Here is a 24,815-nt window from a genome sequence, read left to right on the forward strand (position 1 = left end):
TTTCAATCTAGAATAATGCTAGAAATGAAGCATAATAAAGTAAGTGGGAAACTGAACTTGGAATTAGGTAGAGCTGGCTTCAAATTCAGTCTCTGAAACTAGCTGCTTGATCATAGGTGGAACAGGTAATTTGTCTGGGACTCAGTTTCCTCATCTGGAAAATAAGAATAGTAACACCTGCCATACCTATTCCATAAGGCTGACAGGAGTTTCAGATGAATTCAAGTATATGAAGTACTAATTAAAATCAGTAGGATCACAGATTTATTAAAGCAAAGTTAGCAATCTAACTAAAAGGTCTTAAAGGCCATTTAGTCCAATCCTCTCATTTTGCAAATGAGGAAGCTGAAGCTCTGAGAGTTCAGGGTCTCTCAGCTACTAAAATGTCAGAAGCAGGTCTTGAATTCAGATCTTCCTGACTCAGAGTAGTAATTATTATCATTGTTGATACTGCCTGAAGCAAAAAATATAAGAACACTGCACCTAAACAAACAAAAATAAATCAGAGGTTGCTACTCAGCATAGCCCAAGCCTTGGAAAAATAACATATCTCTTGGCAAAAATGCACTTCTGACACAGCATCCAGAAAATCACTTCAACTGGTGCTTAGCAGACCTCCCAAAAAGGAAACCAGCAACACCTTCAATCTTGGGGAGGGGCAGAGAAGCAGAGTTCTGCTGATTCATTCTGCCTAAAACCTGCAGAAACCCTTGAGTAAGTATCACACCAGCTGAGTTGGCACTTTTTTCTGCTGGGCTCACAGAATTCGACAGACCTGAAATTTAATAGATGCTCTTTAGACCCCTATTCTTTTTCTCAGAACAGCTGATCTCATCTGTCCGGTGTATCTGATGGTGCATCCTTTTTTACAAGGATGCAGTCCTGGTCAACCATAATGAGAACTCCAATCATTGGGGTGAGAGGAGGGAAGGAGTAATTAGGATAACTAAAAAAAACTTTAAAAATTCAACCTACTTCCACATATAGCCATATTCTTCCATTCTAAATTAGCACTCTACTAAAATCTTTATACAAAATGCATAAAGGTTCCAGTTTTAGTAAATAGAGGAAAAATTTCATTTGGGTGCCATCTTGGAAAGAATAGCCTCAAATTGTGAGAGAGCAAATTGTGGCATAAAGTCTTTGCAAAACAGTTCAATGCAAATTTTTGCTTCTTTTAGTATATAATTTATTTTAGCCTCTATTAGGAAAACAAAGGTGACTTGATGAAAACCCTAAATTGAAATCAGCTTTCATGTGGATTAGGTCCTCTATCACTCTAGCACAAATATTTATCCATTTAGAAAATTCAAATATTCATAATCTTTTTAGAATTTTTTTTACTATATTTTTCCAACATCTCACACCTAAAGAAATTTGTATATTACATAGCCTCTTTTCAGAAATGTTCATCTTCAAATAAGAGAAACTTTTTAAATCCAATTTCTAACCTACTCATTTACAATAAAGCAAACAAGAGTAGGCCAACTTCAAAAGAGTTCTTTTAGGTAACCTAGTCAGAATAGCTCTGTCATTCTGGAATATTATTCTTAATTACATTCATTTAGCAGGCAAGAAATTTTAAAATATAAATGCTATAGTAGAATTAATTTTTAAAGTATTTTTTTACCTTTGCAAACTAACTAAAAGGTTTTCAAACTTTTTAAATTGTCTTTTCTTTTGGGGGGAGTCAATAGAGTAATACTTTTGATAAGCTGATTTTTTTCTGTTAGCTACTTGAGGCAAGACAAAAGAAAAAGCAAGAATGATACAACTAAAGAATTCAAGAAATTATAGTTTGTTAAATTTGAAAAAGGCTTTAGAAATAATCTAGTCCATACTTCCTCATTTTCCAGAGAAAACAGACCCATAGAAAACATGCGACTTCCTAGTTATATCAAGGCTAATTTCTAGAAAAGCTGGGACTAAAACCTAGATGTCCTGAGTCTAAGGCCAATATTCTTCAATGCTACCATGTTAGGTTCCTATACTCAGTTAAATAGGCTATAGCAACCTAAGATTGATAATCCAATCTGGTTTGGGGGGAAACATTTTTTTTATATTTCAGAAAATCTAATCAATTTTAATCAAACTCTAAGTATACAGGTATTCAACAACAAAATGAGTTTGCCCTAATGAAAGACTCTAAGTGTTAAAAGATGTTAGGGATAATCAGTCAATGAAGGGCAAGAAACTAACAGTGAAGATGAATATGAAGAAACTTTTCTAAGTTTACAAATCCACCATGCTCTAGAACAGTTAATAAGACTGTCTCTTCCATGAGACCAACATAATGAAATAAAAGGATTTGTTGTTGTTCAGCTATTTTTCAATCATGTCTAACTCTTTGTGATCATATTTGAGGTTTAGTGGAATGGATTTGTAATTTTTTTTCCAGCTCATTTAAAGAAGAGGAAACCAACCAAAAGGGATGGAGTTACTTATTCAGATTCACATGGATACTTAGTAGCTTAGTAACACAGATACTTAGTAGTTTAGTAGCTACTAAGTATCTGAGGCCGGATTAGAACTCAGGAAGATGAGTATTCTTGCCTCCAGATCTGGTACTCCATGTGAGCACTTTGGCGCCACCATCTGCCCTCAAAGTAATGGGTAGTGCTTGTGATTTCACAGCTATGGAGAAGTCCTCTGACACTGAACTCCCTCCTCCAAGGCAGGCTGGAACTTCTCTGCAACTAATGTTACCTAGAATGCTGAGCAATTGGTTGCATTGATGAGTCACTGCAATGCAGTGCAGATCTCCATTTGGGGCTTTCTTGACAAACATACTGGAGGAGTTTGCCATTTTTACTATTTCCTTCTCCAGCTCATTTTACAGATGAGGAAACTGAGACAGACAGGCTTAAATGATTTGCACAGGATCACAGAGCTAGTCAGTAACTAAGACTGAATTTGAACTCAGGAAGATGATTCTTTTTAATTCCAAGCCCGATGCTCTATCCACACTGAATCACCTACCTGCTCTTGAGTAACTTAGCCAGGGTCAAATTGCCAATATGTTTTAGAGGCAGAATTGAATTCAGATCTCTCAAGATGTGTTATTAGTACTCTATCCACTGAATCACAATTAACTCAAAAATGCCACATTATTTTTCTCACTATTTTCTTTTCTACTTTCTCTCTTTTAAAAAATCCATCATGAATAAGATATTTAGAAGGTCTAGACTTTAGTTCAGATTTCATTATATTACTCAGAGTAAGTCACTTATGTGGCCTGAGATAATCTTGAATCCCTATTCCTAAAGAGCTGGATCTTCTTCTCCCCCTCCCCCCATCTTTAGCACTGATTCTGTTAACCAAACACTGAGGGAATCCACAGTTTAGCAAACTCTCAAGCCAATGACTTCCAAAACAGCCTGATTTCATTCCTTCTCCCATCCTAACAACTACCTGCTTCCATTTGTCCTGCATTGAATCCTATACAGTTTGGGAATATAGCAGTATGGAGAAGAGACTCCATTCAATTTATCACATATGTTTTAAACTTTTTGTTGTTGTTGTTGTTGTTGTTGTTGTTGTTTTTGTAGGCAATCAGGATTAAATGACTTCCCAGGGTCACACAGCTAGTAAGGGCCTGTGGTCAATTTTGAACTCAGGTCCTCCTGACTCCAGGGTTGTGTGCCCTAACCATTATGCCATTTATATGTTTTATTAAAAACAACAAGTTAACCATCAAGATGGGAAATATTATTTATTTCAAATTAGGAGCAATTCTAAATAACTGAGCAGGAGAGTTATGGAGGTTTGGCTACACTTGTTCCTTAACAGATTGAGAATTAAATACTTACTTATTCAGTGTGAGGTCAAGAATGAATCTGGAACCAAAAGCTTCAATCTGAAAACTTGCCTGGGCCAGATGCACAGCCTATAGATACCAAAAGAGAGAAAGATATTTAGCTCATCTGCCCATCCCTTCCAGACTGACTGCTTTCCAATCAAGGTCTATATTTCCCATGAACATATTAGTTTCTCTCTTTAAAAAAATACACCAAGTAACTTTCTGTATGGTTTCTGTGGAAATACATGCATATTTTTTACAGAGAGAAACTGGGGTAGTCTCATAAAATGAACCCATTAGGATAACAAGTGGTAGCATATTCTCCAAATTCCAAAACTGAGCATGATGAATTATACAAAAGGTCTTGCTAGGTAAGACCTGATTTTACCTATCCTACTCATTATACTAACCATTTTTCCCCTACACATATAAGTGAAAAATTATGGCACACCTCTGGGTCTTCATCAGAAGCTAGAGTTTAGAAATACAGTATCACCAGATTTGACAGACCTGGAATATAACAGCATTAGAATTGCAAAAAATAGTCAGAACTTAGCCTTTTTTAATGTGGTTACATTTAATGTACACTTTTTAGACTGGAATGTGTTTTTTTGAAACATTAAAAAAATTCCACCATTATTCTCTAACATGAACCACAACAATGATCCCAAAGGAATTGTGAATCCTATTTTACTTCTTGGTGAAAAAAATCTCTCAAAGAAAAAAAAAAATCTGTATAAATTTAAATAACAAAAAAGAGCATATTCAGCAAGGTGTTATCCAAGACAAAATTTTCCTTTGTCACCACATCACACAAAAAGGACAAGGATAATGTAACACCTACATTCAGCCCCCTGTTGAGTCATGAACATTACCTCCCCCATGTTCCATTCCCAAAAGCAAAAGTAGACATGGCAATCATTTGTAGAGCGGAACACATCAAACCAACACTAACACACCCAACCCTTTCCCACCTCTGCATTTTTTTTTTTTTTACTCATGTCCTTTCCCCTACCTGGATTACCATCCCCTCTTCTCACCTGCAATCTTCTCCATCCCATTTCCACTTATCAGAATCTTATCCAGCCTTTCTAACCCAATTTAAAGGCCACCTTTTCCCTGAAGCCTTCCCCTGCTCATAGCATCTGCCAGAATAATCAATCATCTACCTCAGAATTCCTATCGCACTTTGTTTATGCCTCTTTTTTTTTGTCTTATATTGTAATTTGCTCTTTTACCTGCTTCATTTTCCCAACTAGATTATAAAGGATTCATGCCTTATTCAATGTTATATTCCACAGTTTTCTGCTTAAAAAGTACTCAATAAATGATTGTCAGGTGTCCTCTTCATTTACTGAACTGGCCTTATTTCTCAGGAGGAAAGTGCAATTGCATATTGTCTGGGTATATGCTGGGGTTGAGGGAAACACTAGATCTGAAGTCTAGGTTTAAATTCTGCTCCTGGACAAGGACTAATCACTCTTGGTCTCAGTTGTCCCATTGGTAAAATATTTTTACCAATTTTTAAAATATTTTATATTTAAATATGCTTATTTTAAATTTCATATTTAAATATTATATTTAATTAATTTAATTTAATATTATAAATAAAATTTATATTTGAAAATATTTTTAATATCTTCTATGTGCCAGACAAGGGGCAATGGGTAGAGCACTAGGCTTGGAATCAGGAAAACTCATTTCCCCGAATTCAAATCTGGCTTCAGACACTTACTAACTGTGTGACCCAAGCAATTCACTTAAGCCTGTTTGCCCAGTTCCTTCATCTGTAAAATGAGCTGGAGAAGGATATGACAAACAATTCCAGTTTTTTTTTTTTGGGGGGGGGACAAGAAAACAAAAATGGTCATGAAGTGTTGGATGCAACTCAGCAGCAACAAAAGGATGTGCTAGGCAGTATATTAAATGCTTTACAAATATCAGTTGATCCTCCTAACAACACTGGGACACAAATATTAGTTATCCTCATTTTTACAGTTGAGGAAAATGAGACCGTCTAATAAATGTCTAAAGCTATAAGTGAACTCAGATCTTCCTGACTCCAGATCCAGCAATTTATCTAACACTCTAGACAAAGTTAGAATAGATCAACAATTCTTAAATGTTTGATAATCTATGAAGGCCCATGGACCCCTTCTCAAAATAATATTTTAAAATTCATAAAATAAAATAATGAGATTACAAGGAAAACATGATACTTAAATATAATTATAAATTTTTTAAAAATAATTCCATGTTCTCCATGGAATAAATGATCTATTGTGAGTCATTCAATCGTGTCCAAATCTTCATGACCTCATGGACCATATTGTATATGAGGTTTTCTTGGCAAAAAAAATACTAAAATGGTTTGCCATTTCCTTGGATTAAGGAAACATTGGTTAAATAACTTGCCAAGAGTCACACTAGTGTCTGAAGCCAAATAAATCCAAGTCTTTCTGACTTCAGACCCAGTGTAATCTCCTGAAACACCTAGTAGCCTTGATGATCTCTAGAGTGCTTTAAAGCCTTTAATCCTATGAACTGATAGATAAAGCTAAAATTTTTCATTTGACATTCATTGTTCTCTAACTTTCAAACTAGTTTCCTAGTCTTATTTCATCACTCCCTTCCTTTACACTTCATGCTCCAACAAAATGGAATATTCTTTGTACCACTTAGAGACTCCTCCTTCTGCTACTCTGCCTTTGTTAACACAATTTCCTATCCTATACCTTTCATCCTACAGAAATTCTTATTTATCCTCAATGTACCTAGATTGACAATTTCATCCACTATTACTTTTTTAAAAAACATTGTGAAGCACTATTGGAATAAAGTATCACAGGACAAAAAGCTAGATAAAATGAAGATTGGTTTCTATTAGGAAATTAGATTTATATTCCTTTTTATCATAAGTTTAAGAAGTGCCTGTGATATCAGTATCATCTTACAAGAAACTAAAGACATTTGTCCAACATCATATATTGTTAGTAGGCAGAGGTCCAATAACACTTCATGAACTGCACATGAGATCCTTATTCATCTACTGTTCTTACAGGATTCACAAACCAGCCAAATGATTAATGACAGTTTTTATAAAGATGTTTACCATTCTCTTTGTGAGAATGCAAAATTTTATAGCTTAGGATGGGCACAAAAATGAGTACAGCCCAATACCCTCCTAAAGTACTAAAACCAGATTTATGATTGAGCGTATAGTAACTCTCTTCCTCACACAAACAATACACAATGAAGTTACATGTGATCTAGAAACTGTAAAAACAAGATCATATTTTATATACAAAACTGCTTCACTGATGATCAAGATATATACTTTTTTTATTTTAAAGAAAGAAATAATAGATGCCTTAATGACTCAACTTCTTTTGACTTAAATTGAGTTTTATCATCAAGACTCATTAAGTAATCCCCAGTGCCTATTACTTGGGAGATTTTATTAAAGAACGTAATTGGTCATACCCATGTATTATTGGAACTTTCATTCTAAAACAGAGAACATTAAAATGGACAAAAATATTAAAAAATAAATATAGTACAGAAACATAGAACTAAATTTCCAGAGACATGAGGAATTATGTTTATGCATATAGAAATAGCATTAAACTCACCAAATATGCAAGATGGACCGGTGTTTAGAGTTAAGGACTTCATAGAAAAGACAATCAATGATCTTAACTAATGAAACAGAATGTTTGACTTATATGATGCATGTGAACATAAACAGTTGAGGGCATGTGGGAAAGAAGAAAAGGTACTCTTCTATTTTTTCAATTATTTTAGAAGTAACAAATCTGAGTAGCTAGAAAACATTGGTGGACTCTCAGGTAGGATTATGGACAATTTGAGTATCATTAAATATGCTAGGGTTATGCCATTTTTTTCACTACTATCTTCTTAAAGAGATTATAATTTCACCAGGGAGACCAAAAACATACATCTTTAAATAGAATAACTTAAAAAGCAATATATCAAGTGCAACATAATATAGTACATGTGACTGGATAGATACTGAAAAGATATCATGGAGGAAGATAGTGGTAATATGCATCATGGATGGCTTCCTGAAGGAGGAAAGTTTGGAACTAAATTTTCAAAGACACGAGAAAGAAAAAGAATAACTGTATTTTATGACTGACTTGGGGAGGTAAGATTAAGAAAATAAAATCTTAGCATGTGATCCTTTCTCTACAACTATTCATTTAAATGTCTTTAGATTTGTTGCAAAAATGATTTCCATCTCAAATTACCCATTTCTTTTAAATTAAGGGCATGGGTCTTCTTGTATTATTATTATCTAAATATTTATTTCTCTTCACAAATAGAAAAAAAAATTGTCAATCCAATACATATATTCACATGAACAAACACACACACACACACACACACACACACCACACACACACACACCATCTTTCTACTCCTCTTTACTCCACAAAAATTTGTTTCTTTTCTCACTGGACATTGTGCCTCCCTTCTACACTTTTTTGGGTTTTCATATTAAAATATTTCTCTTGGTTTCTGTTTTTCAATTCCCTGTGGGATTTGTAATTAAGACACTGTTCCCCAAAAAACCCATCTATTAACAACCAAATGTTTTTACTCTGTAGAACAGGGAAAAAGAACAGACCTGTGATTTAATTAGAACAGAGTACCTTTACCAATGCAAGTCAACACCTTCTCTACAGCTAAGACTTTTCAAGAGCTGCCTACAGCACTAAGATGACACATGACTTGCCCAGAATCACACAATTAATATTTGTCAGAGATAGGATTTGAACTCAGATCATAACCATATGCTCAGCTCTTCCCCTCACTGGTAAAACATTGTCCTAGCAGAGCATCAAAATAAAGAGGCTCTATGGAAATCATCAAATATCAGACCTCAGAATTCGCTTGCTTTTTGGACAGGGAATATTTTTCTGATATCTTACAAAGGAAGGACTGGGGAATTCACAATTTATATGAAAAAGAATTCAAGAAAGATCAGTTAGTGAAGTATTAGTGACTAATTTCTGAATAGACTTGAAATTATTAATTTAATTTTAGGGAATGGGGAAATGAAAGGCTTTTTTTGTGAAACTTGTGTTTATATGTCTTTAAATTATTTTTCTAATAATAAAGTATGAGGTATATATGGATTTTTAAAAGTTCACAACATGGATGAATTGGATTCGTTTGGATAACTGATTTTACAAATCCATCAACAAGCATTTATTAATTAGCCAATATGTTCAAGGCGTTATACTTAAGACTGGGGATATAAATAAAACACATTACCCACCTCAAATAATAGATTATTGTGCCTACACAAAATCTATTAGAATTTTATCCACACAGGATAAAACATTCAAACATTTTGGGGGAAGGGGGAAGCTTTATACTTTACCTTCCTATGAATACCTTCCTACTTCTTTGATACAGAAATGGCTCTAGCTATACCATCAGTGTAAATTTTGCCAAATCCTAATAAACCGTAATAGCTTCAGGTTCAAGTTGGATGATGACATTACATTATGCAAAGATTAACCAAAAAACCAATTTAGTCAAATTTAAAGAGATTAATCACCCAAAACTGATCAAAAGAGGCATCCAAAAAATAAACCATACACACCAAAGATTAAGAAAAATACTGACTATAGCGTCCGGTCACAAATTTGTGTTAGTAGACAAAGAGTACTGTGAGAAGGAATTTGGAAATAAACTTCTTTGGGTAAGATCCAATACAGATTCACTTTCAACTAGGAATAGAGCATTAGACAAAGTTGAATGCTTGGTTATGCATTTACCAGCTCTGGGCAGCTCACTCAAACCTCTATGAACTTGTTTTCCTTATCAGCAAAATGTGGGTAACAGCACCTAGCTTCCTGGTTAAATGGGAATTTTTTTTAAATTATATATGTAAAGAGCTTTGTGAATCTAAAAGTACCTACATAAATATTATCTATTCTCATTATTACTGAACTTTATGATATAAGTAAGTTCAATACTGTGCCATTCTGGAAATTCAAAATCTTTATTACTATCATTATGACTATGTTTTAGGTTTTTGTTTGTACTGAACCAAGTGGGATTAACTGACTTGTCCAGGGTCATATGACTAGAAAGTGTTAAGTGTCTGAGGCCATATTTGAACTCAGGTCTTCCTGACTTCAAGGCTGGTGTTCTATCCACTGTAATTACTTGCCAAATGATTAGTACAGGCATTAAGTGCCATCCATGAATACCAAGGAACAGGAATTACTGCTAGAATGATCTGGGAAGGTCTTCTTGAGGAGGAAGCACTTGAGCTAGCTTTGAAGAACTCAGGTAGTAGAGAAGAGAAGGTAAGCAATCTTATGTTTTACTCTGCTATTCAAAGAAACATACCTATGAATAAAATGTAAAATGTCTTGTGTTCCCAAAGTATATGAGTGTTCAACTATGCTTTAGGTTTTGAGTAACTTTATGAAAGTTTATAATAAAAACAAACATGTCAAGGTTTGGAAAAAAATTTTTCTTAAACATTTTGTTGAAACATGATTTTAAAAAATTTATCAGATCATAGGAAGGTATTTTAGTCCATCTACTGTGTCAAATGAAATAATTTTGGTAAAAACATCTTTCAGTCTTAGATCAATCCAAGAAAATGTATGATTTTGAGTCTGATCATAAAAACCTAACATAGTCAATTTTCAATGTTCCACTCTAAGTGTGAAAAACATCATCATAGGTAAAAGAAATCTACAAATCATCCCTAAATGTTATTTGGGCAATTACTTTATGCCCTCACCAGAGCTTTATAAGAGCTACTTGCCAAATAATCAAATGTAATTGATTTAAGTTTCATGGTCTCTTCTTTCTCAGTTGCAAGAGCCATTCAGACAGAAAAGGGTCAAAATATGAGTAGAATTCAAGCTTTTTGATGTCAGGAACTGTTTCTTGTTTTTTTTTTTTTTTATCACCAGTGTTTAGGAAAGTACTTTAATAAATGCTTCTTTAAATGCTAAAAAATAGAATGAAAAACACATGGCATTAATAGTCCAAGTAGATAATATCTCTCATGAATAACTTACATGTACTTTGAGATTTCTTTAAAGAATTGTAGCATAGTTACCAAAAAAAAGTGGAAATGAAGAAATTTGTCAGATATGGGAGACACAAGGGGGAACAGATTCCTTATAAACTCTGAGATCTCATGCTTCAGTTTTCCCATTCAAACTACTTAAATCCAAGAGAATTCAACTCACAGAGCCTTTTTTGGACCTTTATACTAGATGATTATGTATGCTGACATGGTATGATTAATATATGAGGGGTTATTAAATTGATAACACTGAACTAAGAGATGTTAATTAATTTAAAAGTAAGATTTCATTGGTGCTGTTGTTTAGACATGAATAGCACAGAGGCTGTATCACTCACTGCTGTATTATTTAGCTTTCATATTTTTTAAAATGATGACTCAAAATACAGCTATGACAACGGTTACCATGGAAGCCATTACTCTCCTCCACCTCCGTAAGGAGTAACATCTAATTTCATGCATGAATATAGTACCTGTAGCATGAATCATTTTGTTCCTTTCTCTTGCCAGTTCCCAGATCACCAAAAGTAGTATGGCACATTGGAAAAGAGGGTTAGTTTTGAAGTGAAAATATCAAGATTCAAATCCCAGATCATCCAATTACTATCTATGTGGCCAGGGGAAGTAACAGATCTCATTGGCATTCATTTTCCTATTCTTTAATGTGAAAGAGTTGGACTCTTGAACCCCAAGGTCTCCTCTAGCTCTTAATTTATTAATATACACTCTACTCTTTATTTCTTCACTTATAAATCATAAAAGGATATCCTACTCTAATTTGACTTTGTAGCCCTATACACTTATCTCCTATTGAACAAATGGAATAAAGTTATGAGTAAAGAAGTAAAGGATAAATATGCAAGGGACAGAGAGCTCTACCTTTAATGTCCTTCCCTATAAAGAGTATTATTGTTATGTTTGTTCTTTTTTAACTTCACTAGAACACCAAATGATAAAAGATAAGATTGACTACCTTACTTTAGAAGGAATTAGCTATCTTTCTGGTTTTTTGCTTAAAATACCAACCACAATGTTCCAACTTAATAATCCACCAAGCATTAGCCAACTTAAAGCATAATGGATTTGTAATATAGAGACCTGGATTGGAGCACAGTCTCTACCACTTCCTACCTCTGGGATCTTGTAAAAATCACCTTACTAGGCAAAATCTACTTCCTCACATGTAAAGATAAAGATCTCCCCCACAGAATTGTTATAGAGATCTAATACAGTAAAGTATAAAAGAATACTTTGTAAATAGAAAGAGGCTCCCAGATCTCAGCCGTAATGTTTTGTTACGTGTGTAAACAGAGTCCAAATTTAGTCATGGGCTGCTCTTCTTAAGCATACAGATGGAAAACTAGCATGTCACTGTTAGTAATTATCCAATGAGGGAATGTAGTAGCTGAATGCCCGCCAGGTGACACTCTATTCAAGCCTCCAGCCAGTGGTTTATTCTGACCTTCTCTGGTCATTCTCAACCATTCTCCTCCAGTCATCTCATAAAGCTCTTGCCATATGCCATATAAGATATTCAGGTGTGGAAGGAAATTCTGACATCATTTCCTCACTCAGCTTATGGAAGGAAATAAGGAGATGTATATGTATGGATCATGGATGGTAGCAAAGGAAAATGAAAATGAGGGATAAGCCTTAAAGAAGGGAGAGAAGTCATTGAAAATCCATCTCTTCTCAACCGAGTATTCAAACTGGATCCACAAAGAATAGCTGCTTCACCTCTTGAATTCCTTTTTAATCACATCTCCTACCTTAGGCCCTGCTACAGGATCTCTAGTAGTCTTAACTATAGAATATTAGGGTGAAAAAGTAGCATTGATAGTGGCTACTATATTCATAGTGCCAGCAACTGCAGCCAGCCTTAGTCATTCTGGTCACCTCATGGAAGCCCATGAGCCCTAGTTCATTAGTAGGAGGAGAAAGAATTGGCAGTCAATTATGGAAGCCCTTATACAAATCTAATGCCCTTCTATACAATTACTCATGTTCCTGATCATCAAGAATATAACTTGTCTAAGAGGCAACTAGGTGGCAGAGTGAATAGAGCCCTGGATCTGGAATCAGGAAGACCTAAATTCAAATATGGTTTCAGATACTTACTATTTATGTGACCCTGAACATATCACTTAACTTCTGCCTCAATCTGTCTATCTATAAAATGGATATAATAATAGCATATCACACCTCACAAGGTATAATAAGGATTAAATGAGATAATATTTGTAAAGTGCATAGCACAGTACTTGGCACATAGTAGACACTTAAATTCTTGTTTCCTTCCTTCCTTCCAAGATGAGGTGGGAGCAGACAAGAGGGGAGAGAGGAAAGGCAATCAATCTCATGTGTGTTTTGAGATATTAAAATTCAGTATCTTTCTCTCTCTCTCTTCTTCTTCTTCTTCTTCTTCTTCTCTCTCTCTCTTTCTCTCTCTCTCATTCTTTCTCTCAAGCTTCTAGGAACACAATTCAACAATTACCACTATTTAGATTTTCAAAAATATAGTGCAGACATATCCAACATATAAAGGACTGCTTGCCATCTAGGGGAGGGGGTGGAGGGAGGGAGGGGAAAAAAAATCGGAACAGAAATGAGTGTCAATATAAAGTAATTATTAAATAAAAAATTAAAAAAAAAACAAAAAAAAATATAGTGCAGAAAATCCTACCATATTGTAGTTTTTATGATGACCATATCTCACTAAGCAAACGGAAACCACACCCCTCATACAAAGACTCCTTTAAGATTATTAAATCTCAGTTTTTATATTCAGCAAGAATTTAATATTAAATGGTCACACAAAAATATATTGTAATTTCCAAAAAAAAAAAAAGATTTAAACCAAGAATATCATATTAGTGTGTGTATGTGCGTGCAAGAGAGACAGATAAGTGGAGACAGATAAAGAGAAAGAGGTCCAAAGGCAAAGAGAGAGGAAGAGGAGGAGAGAGAGGGAGAGAGACAAAGAGACAGACAGAGAAAAGAGAGAGGAAGAAAAAGATCAATAAAAAAATTCAAAACTATATTCAGATAGTATTTTAAGAGGTATAAATAGTTACCATTATCAATTATGCATTAGTAAAAATGCTACTAACACAACAATAATAGAGCCCTTGATATGATCAAATCAACCTGTATTTATTAAATGCATACTACATTCCAAGCACTCTATATAAAAACATAAAAGTAATACAGTCCCTCCACTCATCACTCAATCAATTAACAACTATTCTTTAAGCACCCACTCTGGCACTGAGGATACAAAGACCAAAAGTCCCTATCTCTAAGAAGCTTAGATTCTAATGGGGGAAGGCAGCTTGTATATATTTAAGTATATACAAAATAAATATAAGTACAATTTGGAGAAAGAATGTACTAGGAGGTAGGAGAGATATACATATTGAATGTAGCACTTGAGCTGAATTTTGGAGGAATCCAGGGGTCTTGAAAGGTAGGAGTAAGAACCCAAGGAATTCTAAGCATGGGGGAACAGCCATTAAAAAGCCAGATAAATGGAAGTTGGAATATTATGAATGAGAAACAGTTAAAAGACTAGCTTGGATAGAACATTGTGTGTGTGAAGAGGAATCATATAATAATTCTAGAAAGGTAGTCTGAGACTGGGTTGTAAAAGTTCTCATATGCTAAACAGAGATTTATATTTTATTTTATTTTAGCAATAGAGAGCTACTAGAGTTTACAGAGAAAGGGAGTGATATGGTAAAAACTTTGCTTTAAGAAAATTAGTAGTGCAAAAGATGATTTAGAGATAAGAGGCCTGACACAGGAATTATTAGGAGGAAATTGCAAGAGTCCAGGTGAAAAATGATGAGATAGTACCTCCATGAATTCAGAAAGATGAAAGAATGTAAAAAATGTGAAAATAGAATTGAGAAGATTTAGCAAATTACTAGAAATGTCAGGTGAGTGTGAATGAAGTATAAAGGATGACATGAAGATAGAGAATCTGGGACTCTGAAAAGATGAGTCTCTTAGCAAAAACAGAGACATCTGGAAGATAGGTAGGCTTACAAAAAAAGATAATGTATTCTGTTTTGGACATGTTGAATTTGAGATTTCTCTGCAACAACCAATTTGTGATAAGATAATGGAATTCAGGACAATGACTAGGATTGGAAATATAGATCTTGGAGGGCTCCACACAGAAGTTATAATTCAGCTAATAGAAAGTGATGAGACCATCCAAGTGAAAGAGTATGGAAAGAGAAGACATCAAAACCGTCTTGTCACACATGCATGATGAATGGTCAAAATATGGATGAGGATCCAGCAAAGGAGGCTGAGGAATGGTCAGACATAAGAGAGAACACATTTAGAAAGAGAGATGCCCCATGTACTGTAAAGATTCTGCAATTAAGGGATCATTAATAGCTTTGATAAGAGCATCATTTGAATGATGAGGTTGGAAGCCATTCTCAAAAGAGTTAAGGACTGAGTTTCTTTCATCTTTTTCTTAAGAGATTGGCAGTGAAAGAAGAGAGATAATGAATGACAGCTTGGTTGTGTCAAGTAAAACCTTTTTAAGGTTGGGAAATACTAGTTTGTAAGATCAAAAAAGAACCCAGTAGATGAGGAAAGGTTGAAAAATCAGAGAAAGAAAGTGGTCAATCAAAGGGAAGTGCTCCTGAAGGAGAACTGAGGCTCTATTCATATTAATAATGTTATCCCCAACAATTCAACACAGTTTACATTTAATTCTATGAGAGCTACTTTCCATATTCTGGAATTTAAACTCTATTGCTTCCAAATATAAATGTTATACACAAAATACTCTCCTCAGAAAGAGAAAAAAATATTTGAAAAGTGCTAGGCTATTACTTTGCTAAATATATCTCCAGTTTTGAATTCTCAGTACAGGAAATAGAAATTAGAGGAAATCTCATAACCTACAAAATGATGCAGATTTCCCAAAGTCTCTAAACAATTTAGTAAGTGAATTCTCTACTGCTAGATTTATTGACAGGAAGACTAAAAGATTTGTAGGAAATCTTAGCAAACTTATGTCATTGTCCTCCCAGCCAAGAAAGTTTGTCAAGGTAAAAAGAAGCTCTGGGGTGAATCTTTCAAAAACTTTCATTTTTCTACTTCACTGAAACTAAATTTACCCTAGCAAAGCAGAGTGGGAAAAATGGGCAATTTTCCATAATACTGAATACTTCCTCTCTGTCTGTCTGTCTCTGTCTCTGTCTCTGAGATCTGTGTGTGTGTGTGTGTATGTGTGTGTGTGTGTGTGTGTGTGTGTGTGTGTGTGTGTGTGTGTCTCTTTGCCTCTCTCCTTCCAGGAAGAGCATCTTTTGCTTACAATAGAAAGATTAATTTCTTACTTCTTCACTTACCTCCACAATAGACCTGGCCTAAAAGTATTCTATTTGATTTCTAAAATTTCTATAACCTTGTTTACCTTTAGTATATAATTCTAAAATAAAATATCATTGTGGGCATGAATATTTTTCTTAGAAAATACAAGTACAAAAGTATTTTTCTTAGAACAAGTACCCCCTTTTAAAACTGGAATGGGTTTCTTCTCCAATACTTCCAGTTACCAATGATCTCATCTGCCCTCAGCTCAAATCTAGCACATTGTCCAACAAGATATTTATCTATTCTAGTTGTGTATGTATATGTTAACACTGAAATGAATTTCTCAGCCAGAAATTATCTCTGTATAATTACATATAATCATATTATACAGAAATTATCTTTGTATAATAATATAAGGAAAGTAAAGGTCCAGGGAATTGGATCTAGACATACAGATCTGACAGTGATGGCTGGGGACTGGACCTCACTTTGTCCCATCTTTGATAAGAAACTGGTTTTCTCTGGGCTTCAGTTAGCTGGAAACTCCAGTCTAGTTTTCCTCTCAAGTATAAGGTCGTTACCAAGACAGGTTTTGCCTAGTTCTGTTTTGCTTGGGCTTAAACTCAATTTCCACCACAGCACCAAAGCCGGACCAGTTGATCGATTTTTTTCAAGGGGAACCCAATTAATCATGTTGTGGATGACCAAGGTTAAGTGCCAACATACAGATACATTAACATCACATGTCAAGGTGAATGTCAAATATTTATTAAATAGCTCATGATAATATATTTTAAATTTTTATTTAATTTTTTAATTTTTGGAATAAAACAAGCTTATCCATAACATAGTATAATAAAAAGATGATTGTACATGAAAATATAAATCCATTATATACAACATGCTGTTCCTTTTAAATATATAATAATTACTAGCTATGTGACCCTAGGCAAGTCACTTAACTTCAATTTTCTATACACACACATACACACACACACACACACACACACACACACACATACACACACAAAAATAAATATATACTAACATTATAATATCAACTTTTTTCTTTTACTTTTTTTTCTTCCTCCCCTCATCCTATATTGATAGCATAGTTAAAAGTGACTCTCAAATGCTTAAGGCATAGCTTGTGACAAAGCTGTATTTCAAGCTGATAGCATTTGGTTATCAAACCTACATAATTGAGTTGCTTACATACTTACAAGTCTGGGGTATGCATGATCATTACAAAATAAAAATGAAGATACTTATGACCAAAAACAAACTAAGACATACTACAAAAATACAAGGAGCTGAGTCCAAAATTGAACAGCAAGAAGAAAATAGGTACAAAGGACTTTGGGAAACTTCAGTTCTTTTGATAATCCCAGCACTCTCTCTGAAATAATAGCCCAGGCTTTTAACACCAAAATCCTTCCAGTTATATAAGGATGTCATTTTGATGCAAGTCTTGATATACCTAGGACCCAAAGAAGTGAAATTAAGGATTATCCAAAGAGAGGCAGATGGTAGTAGGGCTACAAAAAATAATTATATTGAAATGATGCAAAGGATGTCATTCAAAAAAAAAAAATAATGACAGAAAAAGAAGTAACTGAGTCACATAGTGAGAAGGAGGGTTAAAAGGTGAATAGCCCATATCCTGCATTGGTAGCATGACAACATCCAAAGAACACAAGGATGAAAGGATGACCCTCAGCACATTGGTTGGATACCTTCCCCACCATTAGAGAACTTACAGGAGAACTTGGACAAAATACATGTGGGATTGGCAGATATGGATAGGTCACAATCTGCATCCTTAGAAGGAGTAATCTCATCAATAAAATAATAGATCCATTACAGTTCTTGAAAATATTTTTACCATTTCCTATGCCTGTGTAAATATATTATTAAAAAATCTTTCAAAGAAGCACTGGTTTTAGTACTTCATTATCCATTTTATTTAAGTTTTATTGTCAAAAGTCATACTGTAAAGTTTGTTTTAGTAAAAACCATATGAATGAATGAAAAAGCATCAAATATTTAACTATATGCCAGACACTGTGCTAAGTTCTAAGGACGTCCTCAAGGAACTTTTAATCTTATAAAGAAAAACAACATATATGGAAGAGTGACGGCCAAGGAGGGGGTTTTTTTCAGCCTCAAAAGTCCCAGTGATGATGAGTGGAGTCACATTGATTAAAATGATTTTTCCAGAAATGTTAATGTTCATTTGATTATACCAAAGCTAAAGGTGGTAGCTAAGTGTGAATTGGATAAAGTTATGGAGAACACTCTCCCCTTGGAGCTCAATATCACATGAATTCTGGGTGAAAGAAAGTTTTTAGATAAAAGAGGACTTTTATTTTGTTCTCTGCCAGAAGTAGGTGCTTAATCAATGTTGATTGAATGGAATCATTTACATTCCTCTCTTTATTTCATTTCAAGTAAGCCCCATATTACTCAGAGGTTATACCCAAAGGAAAGCCTAATGTATAAATCTTTTCAGCATGTCACTCAGAGCCATGTAAAAAAAACAAACATTTTAGTGGGGTATTATGAGTTTAAGTGAGAAACCAAATCTAACAGATGAATGAAATGTCACATTCTATATTTTGCTGGCTGGTAGCTATAGAAATCTAGATGCACTGGGAATCTTAGAAGTCTCATCAAGGTTGGTCTCCCTATAATATATTTGCACAAAATTCAACTTTTTTTTTTAAATTTCTCTACCTGGCTGCCAACAATTCTACTGAAACAAAAGATCAGGAAAAACTGATCCAAACTGACAAGGAAGGTCCTGTCCTTTGAAAGTATAATGAGTAATTTTTTTTTAAATCAATCCATTGTTTTAACAAAAATTCCCCAAATAACAACCATATATTTAATTTATTCCAAGAAGGTTAAATGTGATTTTCAAAAGTGATGAAAGAAGAAATACTACAGTTGTCTGTTTAGTCCAGAAATTTGATAGTCTGAAGAGGGAGGTCTTAATGCTGGGTTTTCTTTCAAAGTGACAGTTTCTTGTTATTCTTTGAAATGTCAGGTGGTACATCTTGAAAAAACAATCATGGATGCACTTTAAATAACAAAAAACAAAAGGAAGATAAAAATCTGAATATATTCGTTATTTAGAAGCTAACCTGTTTGTCCACAAAGAATCCAAATTCAGATGTCTATGTTCACCTGCAAAACAATCTGAGGAAACAGGTATTTGCATAATCAGGAAACAGTTATGAATGGGCTATAGTTACTTGAATAAATACAGCAGCACACAGTAACTAGCAAGATAATTAGCCAAAAATTTGTTGGCTCTTTACTTGGACTCAATTTATAACAGAAGTGGTATTGTTCTTAATGTGAATGCATTATGGTGCCCAAGTGTAATATCACAAACAAAAAATTTGGAGAAGGAAGTATGAAATATTTTCCCTGACAAAATTCATTTGTAGCCCACCCTCTCTACTCATCAGCAGTCAGCAGTCAGGGGTGCAATGGAGCATGGCATAATGTAAAGAGCATGGAACTTTCACTCAAAAGACATTAGATAATATGTACTGAATGAAAACAATCAAAACAATTATTATAATGATGGTAAAAAGAACAATAGCTAGCATTTACAAAGAGGTTTGAAAATATTATCTCATTTTATCTCCTCTCCTACCCTGAACAATCACTAGAGATAGGTACTATACCTACTTTTCAGATGAGGAAATTAAAGCATACAGAAGTTAGTAACTTGGTGCAACAGATAAGTGTCAAGGTAGAATTTGAACTCAGACCTTTCTGACAGTCAATGAAAAAACTCATTTGGGGGATGTGGCATCTTATTCAAGGAATAGCAGATCTATGGATCAAATAGTACAATGAGATGATTTGTCAGGATGGAGGATAGGACATTAAGAAAATGTATTAGTAAGGGGCAGGTTATAAAAGGCTTTGAATGCTAAATACAGTAAGGTAAGAGCAAAAATAATCAAGAGGACTAGAATAGATCTTTTAAAAACTAGACGGTACTTTAAAAGCTTTCTAAGCTTTTCCTTAAAATAAATGCACAGGGGCAGCTAGGTGGCACAGTAGATAGAGCACTACCCCTCAAGCAGGAGGATCTGAGTTCAAAACTGACCCCAGACACCTAACTAGCTGTATGACTCTGGACAAGTCACTTAACCCCAATTGCCTCAGCAAAAAAAAAAAATAATAATAACAATAATAATAAATTCCCATTGTTTTTAATAATAATAATGAAATTATGATAATGATGAGGGTGATGATGATGATAAGTTCCAAGTCATAAAATACTACAGTCTCTAAAAATTTTGAGTCATTCAAAGGTGAATAGATAGATATGTCCTATGAGTAAACGATAAGCTGTGTATTTTCTAATGAAAAATTTCTTAGGAAAAGTTACACAAAGGACATTAATAGAGACAAATTATCAGAAAAATTGTACTGGCCATATAACAAGAATAAGAGGCACCCAGTAAACATTCAATGGTATGCTTAGATTATCAAAAGTTTTAGAGAACTGTTACCAGAATATTCATCGATCTCCCATGGAGGATTTAATGAAAGAGTATAGAGAGAGTTTCTCAAATATGAGGACCTCTGAGAAGTTTACAATCTGTATCACTGAAGGGGGTTACATACATATGAAAATTATGAAAGAAGTGATGACACTTCACAGATGATCTTCAAAAATATTTTAATGTAATTGCATTTTCCATTTATTATTAGAAACATTTATACAAACACATATACACATGAAATCCGAATTGTGATGACTGAACAGTTAATCTTCAGCTTATTCACTATCTATTTGTGGAGTGAGTTTCTTTCCCAAATGTAACATCAAAATGAACTGAGGACAAATAAGTCAAATGAGCTGATTAATTTTTAATCTACCAAAACTCTGCTTCTAAAAGATGAAATCTAGATTCTGTAGAAATAAAAAATGGGGAAGATTTGAAATTTGGATATGTATGTGGAATTATTTTCAAATTAATATAGAATCATAATGTCAAAATGCTTCATTAAGTTTTTGAAGGATTAATACTTTGTTCCAAGTCATACTTGTTTTAAAAGGAAAGGGATAATGATCATTGTTTGTTTCTATAAAAATGCTTTGCCATCATCCTGAGATGTTGCAAATTCAGTCTTTAGTATTTAATGTCATTATCATTACCATAGCATAGCACAGCATTAACTCCATTGAAGAAAATAAATTATTCTCAAGCAATTCAAAATCATATCCAACCATTAAGTTTTAGAATTTCAATACTGAAATATCTTCAACACTTATATTTCTCCCAAAGAAGATTACAAAACATGATACTCAGTGTAATAGTCCACAATCAACAAGTAAATTAGGCAAATGATTTGTTAGAAGTTTATTTGACCATTATTTATGAGAAAGTAGAATTGTCCTTTTTAGTCACATTAATTTGAAAGGCTCAACTTTGGGTCAAGATATGAAGTTAAGGATTTGACTTCATGAGTTGATTAATGTTCTACAGAAACTTCAACTCAAGTAATTCATCTTATTCTGATTTTAAGCAAACAAGAAATTAATTCTATAACCTGAGTAGTTCTATTTGCCACCTACAAAGACTGGTCACAATTTAATCTATTAATGAATAAAAAGATCTCTTGATCTTGGTGCCTGAAAAGAGTCTTTCAGAATAGAAAGTATTAAATAATAGTTTTTTGCTCTCTTTACCTTGGCAATTTTTTGTTCCACCAACACCAAAACTCTGACTAAGATGAATTTTGGGTTCAATATTGCATTGCTCTATGAAAATGACTCCTTCCATTATTCTACTATATGAAGTTTCTTGCATTTAGTATTGAATAAATGTTTATTAAGTTAAATCCTATTTCCTGTCTCCTTACATTACTTTATGGTTTTAGACCAATAGTTTGTATCTCTTCTGGGTTTGCTTTCTTCCCAAATTCTTCTCCCTCTACTGATGGATAAAGATGAAACCTCAAAGTGTTTGATTTCAGGTGGAAGGTAGTGAGTTGCTAATTTTTATGTCAGTTTTCATCCTTGCAAACTAAGGAGTCTAGTATGCAGAAGGTAATCATGAAGGAATAGGGACCCATTATTGCTTAAAGGGCAGGTATCTTCCTGCTATGCAAACATATAAATGGGTCACACTACATCAACAATTACCTCAGGTGCACCTGCTGCAATGCATAGGTCCTCTAGATGACATCAGATGATTGATTACATATGGAATTAAACTGGGTGTATTGCAACCGCCAGCACAATAGTCAGCACTCTAGCTAGCAGAGCAGTTGCTGACAAGCTCAGAAATGGCATGTGTCAGGAAAGGAAACTCAAATCAAGAAAAGAAATATAAGAAATCAATCCAGTCTTCAGCTTTTTGTGCTTAATTTACTTTAACTTCAATTTCATTAGCCAACATTGCTGCATCTAAGGGAGTAGCATCTCTTGCTCCCCTTACCCTACTACTATTTCTATTCAAATTTCTCTTTTTTTTTTCCTTACTATTACCAGACCACACTTTGACCTACAAAGGACTATCTCAGAATTTTCCTAAGTAGGTTTTTTAAAAAACAAAATTATTAAATCAATGAAGCAAATTTATAAAAAATTCTAGTTAAGCAAGAAAAACCAACTATGTCTTAACTATGTCTTAAAATGTATGTCTCGTTTTGTACTTATTGTCCACCATTTGCTAAAAAGAGGAAATTATATTTCTCTATCAACTCTCTAAAATTGAGATCCCATATACTATTTCTTTCCTTAGGCCAAAAGCAGAACTAAACTCTGTCTCAATTAGAGTAAGACTTACGCAAGTGTTGTTGGGGATGGACTCTTCCCAAGGAATGAAATGATGTGGCTTCTGTTTGCTCCCTTTCCCCCAGAAACACAACTTTGGTTTTCCCTAAGACTTATGCAAGTGTTGTTGGGGATGGACTCTTCCCAAGGAATGAAATGATGTGGCTTCTGTTTGCTCCCTTTCCCCTAGAAACACAACTTTGGTTTTCCCTCTCTAGATTCTCTTTAAAATGCAAAAACCCTGGAAGAATATATATCTGTGTCTCTTCCCAACATTAATTATCCTGAAATACTTTATCAAGAAGTCATGTATAAAAAGGGACAGAGAATAGGAAAAAAAGAAGAGAAAAAAATTGGGGATGAGGAAAAGATACTTGAAGAGGGAGAAGAAAATATATATATTTTATATATATACATATACATATATGTATATATATATCAAACTAAGTAAGTCATAATAGAACTCAATAATCTTTTCCTCCGAATTTATTCATTTCCTGAAATTTCCTATTTCTAGTGAAGGGACTCTCATTCTCCCAACCACTCGGGTTTCCAATCTTGAAATCATCTATAACTTTCCATTCTCTTTATTCCAAATCAGTTGTTAAGTCTATCTCTATAACATGACTCCCATCAATCCCATCTTCTCTATTCACTAAAGTCAGGCTTCATAACTCCCACTTAGACTATTATAATAGCTTTCTAACTTTCTACCTTATCTCTCTCTCTATTTTAGTCTGTCGATACAGCTGTCAAAGTGATATTCCTAAAGGCTAGATCTTACCATTCACTAACTCAATTAACTCTATTAGAGACCTCTTACCTCCAGGTTCTAAGATCAAACAGAAACATTTTGATTTGTCATTTAAGTGACAAAAACACCTTACCAATCTTATTACTCATTATACTGCATTATACACTCTATCAACAAGACAAACTGGCATTCTTGATAATCCTCATTCAAAATGTTGCATCTCTCTTTTTCATATCTTTGTTTTATCTCTTGTGCTTGAAACTCACTCCCTTCTCATCATTCCTTATTAAAATTCCTTATTTCCTTTCAGCTTAAGCATCACCTGCTCTATGAAGGGAAGGGGAAAACAAAGATTATAAGGACATTAGAGATAGATTACAATATCAATAATGGATGGAATTACAGGATAGGAGAATCAATATGTAACTTAAAATGGGTGGAAGCAACAGAAAGAAAGAAATCAATATTATAGGAAAAGGTTGTAATAGAAAGAAGCTTTAAAAAGATAAAGGAAATTTGCACAAATATAACTAAAGAACAGCTGAAAGAATAACATAAAATATGAACAGCAAAAGAATGCCTCCAACACCTTCACCAAGTGTTATAGTAGGAAAACTAGACTTGGAGCTAAAAGAAGGGAGCTTATGTCCTGGCTTAGATATAGAAAAATCTCTTGATTCTATTCTATTCTATTCAGCAATATAAAAACTAAGGGGGTTTGAATTCATGATCTCCAAAATCTCTTCAGTTACAAATTTTGTGAAGAAATTGATGCAAATTTCATATAAGAATAAAAGTAGAGAAATAGCTTGCATTGAAGAGATCAACTTTGGTGATCTTTCTAGTCTGGTCAAAACCAAAATAATGATGTTAATATTATCAATTCACATTTACTAAATAAGTATTTTATAATTTAGAAACTATTTTCCCTAAAACAACCTGTGAGATAGGAAAGTAATATTATTTAAAAGTGGTAATGGACTATAGGAACATATATTTGTATGTGCAAGAAAAATCAAAGGTGATA

At 33.9% G+C, this 24,815-nt stretch overlaps 1 protein-coding gene across 3 annotated transcripts in view; it reads right to left on the reverse strand.

Annotated features, from left to right (window-relative positions):
- ADAM23 (ADAM metallopeptidase domain 23) overlaps positions 1 to 24,815 on the reverse strand; it is a 213,117-nt gene that overhangs the window by 171,273 nt on the left and 17,029 nt on the right. For all 3 annotated transcript variants that reach the window (XM_051983695.1, XM_051983693.1, XM_051983694.1), the window contains exon 3: positions 3,810 to 3,886. In XM_051983695.1, coding sequence (XP_051839655.1) covers positions 3,810 to 3,886 — 77 coding nt within the window. The remainder of the gene's footprint in view (positions 1 to 3,809; positions 3,887 to 24,815) is intronic.

This window comes from Antechinus flavipes, chromosome 3, assembly GCF_016432865.1.
Source record: "Antechinus flavipes isolate AdamAnt ecotype Samford, QLD, Australia chromosome 3, AdamAnt_v2, whole genome shotgun sequence".
Lineage (NCBI taxonomy): Eukaryota > Metazoa > Chordata > Mammalia > Dasyuromorphia > Dasyuridae > Antechinus > Antechinus flavipes.